Source organism: Sarcophilus harrisii, chromosome 3 (genome assembly GCF_902635505.1).
Source record: "Sarcophilus harrisii chromosome 3, mSarHar1.11, whole genome shotgun sequence".
Lineage (NCBI taxonomy): Eukaryota > Metazoa > Chordata > Mammalia > Dasyuromorphia > Dasyuridae > Sarcophilus > Sarcophilus harrisii.
In genome coordinates, this window is record NC_045428.1 from 178,634,474 (window position 1) to 178,642,924 (window position 8,451).

Consider the following 8,451-nt stretch of genomic DNA (forward strand, 5'->3'; position numbering starts at 1 on the left):
GAGTTCAAGTGGTGAATAGAATTCTGGGTCTTAAATCAGGAAGACCTGAATTCAAATCTAACCTAAAATACTTCCTATGTGTGTGAAATGAGGCAAGCTGCTTAATCTCTGTTTCTCTTAATTTCTTCAACTGTGTAAATAAGATCATAATAGCACTTGCCTCAAATAATTGCTGGGAGGATTACATGATATTGTAAATCAGAATGCCCAGCACAAGTAAGTCCTCAATAAATGCTTGTTCTTCTCAAGGAACTTTCCCAAAACAACAAATTACAAAACAGGTGCTAATCTGCATTTAAAGAAAAAGTTTCCTCACCTGGAATTCTCTGGATTGAAGAAATCAAAGGTCCACCTCACCTCCTTAAACAACAATAACCAAAAAAAATATCTTTCAAAGGCTACAAAATTATAATTCACCTTCTAATTTCTTCCCCTTTTACAAATGAATTATAAGGGATTGAACTTTAGTAAATGTTTGAAACTAAAATGTGAGTTTAGGACAAAATCTAGGTACAGTTTCAAACAGAACAATGGTCACCACTTTTCATGTATCCTAGATAATCATTTTTCTAAAACCATTTTATCCCTCTTTAACTACTTCCTCTACTTGATTAAAGATCAAGTTGAGAGATATTTTTATTAATTGAATAATCAAAGACCTAATTTCTTCTCAACCAGGCAGCTTAGTGGATAGAGAATAGGCCTAGCATCAAGAAGACTCATTTGCCTCAGTTCAAATATGGTCTCAGACATATTAGTTGTGTAATGCTAGCGCAAGTCACTTAACCCTGTTTGCTTCAGTTTTCTCATCTGTAAAAATGAGCTGAAGAAGGAAATGGCAAGCTCCTCCATTATCTCTGCCCAGAAAACCCCAAATGGGGTCCCAAAGAATCAGACGCAAATGAAACAGAGGGAAAACAAATGAGAGATTTCTATCAATTGAATTAATCAAAGACTCCATTTTCATCTCATTATCCAAATTTCAGACAGGAGTCTTTTCTGGGCTGATTAGACTTTTTCCTTTAAACTAATCAATTTTTTGTTAAGAATGATATAAAAAAGATTTCAGTTTAGGAAATTGTTTCATAATTAACAATTTTAAAAATATTACTGAAGTTTCTCATTCACATTAATTAGACCAAGAACTTTAAACTAAAAAAATGATTCCTATAGAATAGAGAAATAATAAAATATAAATATAGGTATGAGATTACATATAGATATAGTTATATGGAAATGTATATGTGTATCTATAGCTAATGAAGGACAAAGAAAGGGATTGAGCCAACCAAAAAAGGTTGGCTTCATATACTTCTATAAGCATTGTTAAATATTTATTTACCTTAGAAATAGTTGATTTACAGTTTTATCATTTTCAGACTAAAAACTTATGGTTGATAAAGTTAACCTAATCCCACAGACATTGGGACCAAGATATTAAAGAAAGTTTTGGTAGAAAGTGTAGAAACCTAGGCATATTTGTATAAGCAAAGGTTTTGACTCAATTCTGCTATTATTTAATTGAACTTAGAATTCTTTAAGACTTCATATGTTTTCTATAGAAAAGAAAAAAATTGTCAAGAGCAGGAGTCAGAAAACAATTCCAACTCTTATTGGATGTATACCATGAAAATATCATTTAATATGATACCCTTAGTTTTCTCATTTGTAAAAGGGAAATGATAGAAATATTTACACAGCTATTGTGAATATACATTATTTTAGTACTATATAAATGTGAAATATTATGGCTTATTATTTATATTTATTAATTTATTTCACATTAATTTTTACATTTTCTTTAATGAGTAAAGAAATGTCTTCAAAATTCTATTAAATGTTTACTTTCAACCAACCATTATGTTAAAACACTAGTGATACAAATAACTGGAATTTTTCTGCCTGTCCCCAAATACTTTATTCAACCTTGTCCAAAAAACTAAAAACTTATCTGGCATAACTTCTCAAAATTGCTGAATTTTTGGTTAAGATAGAAAAATCATATTTATAGAGAAGACTCTTTTCTAAAAAGACATTATTATCATAAAGGCCAAATTTGTTCAAGTTCAGTCAGTTACCAGCATTTTTAAGTGCCTACTATATGTCAGACTCTATAAGCATTAGGTACACAAAGAAAGATAAAAAAATATATATATTTCCTCTCATCTCCTGAAGAAGCTCACAGTCTAACAAGGAGAGAATCAACTGGAGATAATCTAATATAGAAAGCATTAAGGCTTCTTGTAAAAGTGAGGTTTTAGCTCTGACTTGAAAGCCAGGAAAGCCAGGAGGTATAGTTGAGGAAGGATGAGAGTTTCAGGCATAGAGGACAGACACTGAAAATCCATGGAGTAAGGAGATAAAAATGTGTTGTTCTGGGAACTTCAGGGAAGCCAATGTCATTCAATATGACAGTATGTGATGTAGGGAATTAGATATATCAAGACAAAGGTAGGAAGGGATTAAATTATGAAGGGCTTTAAAAGCCAAACAAAATTATGTATTTATTCCTTGAACAACTGAAGTGTTAGGGAGCCACTGGAGTTTATTGAAAGTATAAAAATACAAGAAAAATCTTGATGTTTTTTGTTCTTATTTTGTTTTTTTGTTTGTTTGTTTTTTTAAGTATTTTTTTCTTACCAATTTGCAGCCATTATACAATGGCTTCCTGATAAACTATTTTTAGAAAACCACCATAAAGCTGACAAGACAAAGCAGAAGTCAAATTCTTGCCTGAATTGTTCACACAGACAACAACAGTATGCAGTGAAATTCCTCACAACTTAAGAAAGGGTTCATTTTCCAATTACTATGAGACCTTAGAAATATTTGAAAATACATTTCTTTCTTTTCCTTTCAAAATAAAGTTATTCCTACATTTAATATCCATAAAATTCATAATTGTATATAACTGTATCATTTTTAAAAGCATATACAAAATGTTTATTTTTCAAACTATAGATATTGAATATCTAGATATTGAATTTTCTATGTGGAAATTCCCTCCACCAATGCAGTTTATATTCTCAAAATGTTGCCTGGGACACTTAACTGACTTATCATTGTTATACATATAATATGTATTAGTGACAGTAATTGAACCTAGTTCTTCCTGACTCCAAGACTCTGTCCACTATACCACACTTGAATGATGCCTTACCACTTCAATTCAAATGAACAAACGTTTATTGAAAACCATCTTTATTGAAAGAACTGTGCAAATTGAAGGGAATATGCAGATGTAAAACACCTCAGTCTCTGTCCTCAAAGTCTAATAAGAAGAAATACTGTTATATTTGAGCCTCAAAACAACCCAGGCAAATATTATTATCTGCATTTTACAGATAAGTAAAAAAAAAAGACAGAGACAAGTCAATGTGACTTATTTATAGTTTCCCAGATATTAAGTTCTGGTTTTGAGAATATGGAACCTCTTTTTAAATCAGAAAAATAATGAGGTAGAAAATTTAGAAAAAAGGGTGATTAACATGTGTAGAGTATCATGGGAAAGGAAAGGTCTATGGAAAAAGAAGAGAATATGCATTTATTAAGTACCTACTCTATACCAGCCACTACACTAATACAAATATTATCTCCTTCAATTCTATCAGGACTGGTAAAACTTCAAAGGATTCCACAAACAAGAAAACTTAAATGATCAATATAGTTCCAAAGTAGGGACAGAATTCTAGTGTAGTATCTGGCTTTATATGACTCTCCCATTTTAACCTGATTCATGCCATTTCCCTACTATTTCATAGTGGGTTTAACCATACCAATATGAATTCTTTTTTTTTTTAAATCTGTTATCAATGTAGCAACCAAAAATCTTTGTCTAAGGAGCATTGCTTGGCAAACATAGCTAATGTTTAGGATAGAAGATGTAAGTATCTTTAGTAATCTGTTGTCATCCATGACAATCCATAATAAATCCATTCTTATTTTTTAACTATTATGATTATAGCATATCTTCTTAATGATCTCCATGCTTTAAATGGATTTTCCTTTCTCCTTTTAAGAACAGGACTGGAAACAGAAGCATAACAAGTTTATTTCAAGAAATTGCTTTCATGAAACTAACATTAACTGTAAAATGTGTCCTGCTTTATTGTTGTTGAACTGACCACTTAAGTCATCTGCTTGTCATAATTCTGATAATTGTATGTTTTTTGTGAATTTCTCTCTTTTTTTTTCCCTCTCCCCCTTCTCTTTCTCTTTCTCCCTTTCTCCCCATTTCTCTATTTATATATCTTAGAGGAGTTGAGAAGAGAAATGCAAAGCTGCTCTGAAGGGCCATCAGGTCTGTACTCATGGAAGTGATGACACTAAACAGTGCAATGAACAATTTTTTATGTACTATTAAAAGAATTGTAAATGCAATGTAAAGACACACAGCCACACATATGCCACAGATATTTAACTTGTATTCTCTTAAAGACACCATCCACCTTAACTATTTCTTGTCAGAAGTATATAGAACAGGAAAAAAAAAATCATCCTTTGTATGTAAATTTTTGTTGCATTGCTATGCAAAATCACTCTCTTTTTTAGCTATATTCATATTTCTGTCTGTTCTTATTGGTCTGTTGTACTATATATGAATTAATAGGCTGTGGTACCATATAGTAACTTTTAATTGTGTAACTTTTATGTTTAAAGTTTGCACTGCAATTTTATTTGGTGATAAGCACAAATCTCTACTCCTCATGACATGAAGAAAAAAGACTGAATGTGAAAGGAGTTTATGTACTGTAAGCTATGTTGAATAATGCAAGATATAATTGATTATGTTATATTGTTTTCCATTGGGGTGTATAAATATGTATAAGATAAAAAGGAAAACTGATGTTGGCAAATATTTATTTGAACATCAGGGACTAATTCAATAAAAATGAAAAGCAAGATGGCTGCTTTTACTATTCTAAAACGTATATGGGGGTTCAAAATAAAGGTGCATTTAGGAGTGAATATGTATAAAATATGCACATAGCTATGATATACTAAAACTGATGAAAAAATGATCTACAATGTCAATTTTTACCTGCCCAAATATGACTTAGCAATATGTGATTTAATATAACAAAAGAAACTAAGGTGTTTCACTAAAGCTGTATTTATATTACAGCATTCTAAAGCATTTTAGAATTGTCATAATTATTCTCTCGAACCCATTAAGTAAAAATATGATGTGAAGTTCCCCAAGGAAACAAATACTATAAACTCTAGATTATATAGCAAATAGTTAAAGATATAATTTTTCACTAGACATACTCAGGCTTCTTCCAAATATGAAATATGTTCCAATATCTTGTTTCATCTTTATGATACCTGCACAGTACACTAGAGGATAGAGCTGCATCACTGAAATTCATCACTTTTTTACAATGCAATTTACATTAAAATATTTACTGTTTTGTTTAATTAAGAAATAGAATTTATTCCACCAAATTTTTGGTCAAATTACAAGTGCTTGAAAAGCAGTGCTAAGAATATGTTCATTTCATAGTAAATAGATTTCTTAAAATAAAACTAAATATTTTCAAAAATTGACTATCAACTAAGAATTTAGTTGATCCACTTTTAGGAGTGAATTGGGAAAAAAGGAGCTTTACAAGAAAACAGTGCATGTTTGTATACTTTTTGAATAAAACCAAGCCTTCTAAGGGAACATTAATAACAACATCCTGGTTCATCATTTGTTTCTATAACTCAAAATAAATTATTTCTGCAACTCAATTATAAGAAAAATTAAATAACATTTTAAATATCTATTAGCTGTTATATATACATAAAAATCAATCAAAGTTTCAAAGTTTACATACATGGCACATGCATGTTTTTTAATCTACTTCTGAATATTCTTTGTCATTACTCTCCAAGATTTACTTTTCTTTTCAATAAAGAATTTGGCACCAACTCGGCAATAAGAAGATCTTTTAAGTCCATACTTTTAACACATTATTGGCTTGAATTCCCTATTTCTACTTTTCTTTGTGTTACCAGAGTAGTTGGTATTGTCAAATTTTTTTCTTCTTTTTTCTTTCCTAAGCCCATACCAATATAAGCAAACATAAGGAGTCAGGATGTGCTTTGGGGACTGACAAAATCTCTATTCCTCACTCCATAGCAATGACTCCACAATGGGAAATAAACAGAGTTCAAATTCACTTTTAGACATATATTCATGATCCTACACAGATTATTTTCTAACATCAGTGTTTACAATTTTAATGAGCTTTTTTTTTCTTTATATATGAAAGAATATCTGATGAATGTGAGCACTGTGTTGGAAATAATAACATGAATATCCATAAACCTTAAGGCAGAGGGATTACAGACCATGGTATTTGCAGTGCCAAATGTGAGTATCTTTAACCACTCAATTTAAAACTTCTCAGCTTCATAGTTTGGTTCATATCTCTGAGTAGTATATAATTGTAGTCAAATGCATGTAACTTGTTGACAATAGCTGCTAAAACACTCTTACCTGTTCAGATGACATAAAATTTAAGGATTTGGGCAGGAAATGAAAGGTTATTGTGACTGGATATATAAGTTTATACAGTATACTTAACTAAAAGGTCTTATCAGAATGGTCTGTGTTCCTTGTTATCCCCACATCCATTTAAATGGTTCTATCGATAACTTACATAATAAAGAGTGTATTTTACCAGAATATGGACTACATAGTGACATATAATAATACTATAATTATTGAATGGAATTCAGCAATAAAATAAAAAATAAATTAAATAGGATGTAAGCCAAAATATCAAACCAGAACATTTCCTTGTGGATTGTATTAGTATAGATATAATTTTATTATATCCAATTCTTTGTTCCCTAAGTCACAGAAAAAGTCCGTGTAAAATTATAAATTAAAGGGCTCCACAGGTTTATGTGGATGTAGGGAGTATCATCCCACTTTGCAGTCAAGGATAATGCTACCTCATGGCCATTTCTGCATAAGCACAATACTATTTAATTTAAAGAATTCCTTTTAATGAAATGCCTGTGACTGTCAGAGCATATGCTCATCTCTGGCTCTGTATTGATCTTATAACCATAGTTCTCTTCTAAATCTTTTCTATACCACTTAAAAGTAGAGATAGAATAGCATTTGGTGCCAGCATAGATGAACTTCATAAAATATTTTATTGCTCCATTGAATATAAGTTCAACTCAAGAAGAAAATAAAAGTAGAAAGCTTAGAAAAACAATTGAGTTCAACACATTGGTGTAACAAAGATTAGTAATAGATCAGTGAAATAAAAGCATTACTTTTCATTCACTTTAATATTATATGGTGAAGACCATCCATAAAAATGTCATAATGATATCTTCTGGTTTGTATAGGGGGAGAGGGTTGAACCAGATGATCTTTGGTCCCTCCTAAATCTATAATTCAATTCAATTTATTAATGTATAACTTCATACCATATTGTTCTAAGAATTTTAATTGGTCTTCAATGGGTGTTGAGTTAAAGTTTTTGTTTAGCTTTGGTGAAACACCTTACTCACAATTTCTGTCAAAACTTTATATTATTATCCCTTGACAGCATAATCATAACCATCCCTATTAATTTCAGATATGTAATTTATCAGCTCCAAAGGGAAGTGATTGTGTGTGTCAGTATTGAGATTGTACAGGACCATGGTATTCATCAACTTGCTCATCTGCCTCTATATTTTGCTTCTGAAATTACATGATAAAAATTTGGTATATATCAACAACATCTCTCTCCCCATTACATTACATGAAGTGTACTATTTTCTTTTAAAAACTTGTAAAATAAAAAAAAAATAGTACATTTCTAACACATTTTATTTACTATTTCTTTCTTTTTTTAATCTCATTTTGATACAAATCATTGATTGTGAATTTATCAATGTTATAAGTGGGGGAGGTTGTCGCAACACTTAAGACTTTTTGTATTTGTTTTTCCAGATTTATTTTTGCCTGTAGTTTGTTCAAGTCACCAAAAAAAACATTCCTAACTATTAATGTGTTATATTGGTATTGTTAGTACAACAAAGTGTATTGTATATTTACAGGGGGGAAAATAAAAGTTCACTTTTCAAATCTGTCAAAAGTACTCTGTGAAATAATTTTAACTGTCCACAATCAGAAATACAATGTGAGCACCTTCACTTGAAGACCACTATAACAGCCACTTGTATATATATATACATATACATACATACATATATATATGTAATACCAAGGGGTATAGACATTTCAAAGGTCTTTTTAATATTTAGATTCATTACTAGCTTATTAGTGATAGAAATTAGATGAAAGGTATTTGTGAAGAAAATAATATATAAAATATGGATATATGGATATATATAACTATTAGCTTATATAGGTAGTCAGTACAACATTACAAACATAACTAGTATCATTCCAGCTTTGTGTTTACTTTGATGAAATAAACTAAAGCTCCATAA

At 30.2% G+C, this 8,451-nt stretch overlaps 1 protein-coding gene across 8 annotated transcripts in view; it reads left to right on the forward strand.

Moving 5' to 3' along the window:
* Window positions 1-8,093, forward strand: part of ROBO2 (roundabout guidance receptor 2) — a 606,204-nt gene extending 598,111 nt beyond the window's left edge. For 6 of the 8 annotated variants that reach the window (XM_031958824.1, XM_031958826.1, XM_031958829.1 and 3 more), the window contains one exon: window positions 4,256-8,093. In XM_031958824.1, the coding sequence (XP_031814684.1) occupies window positions 4,256-4,320 (65 nt within the window). In that variant the 3' untranslated portion in view covers window positions 4,321-8,093. Of the gene's footprint in view, window positions 1-4,024; window positions 4,217-4,255 lie in introns of those variants that run through there. The other 2 variants (XM_031958827.1, XM_031958828.1) reach the window with 2 other exon arrangements.
* The last annotated feature ends 358 nt before the right edge of the window (window positions 8,094-8,451 follow it).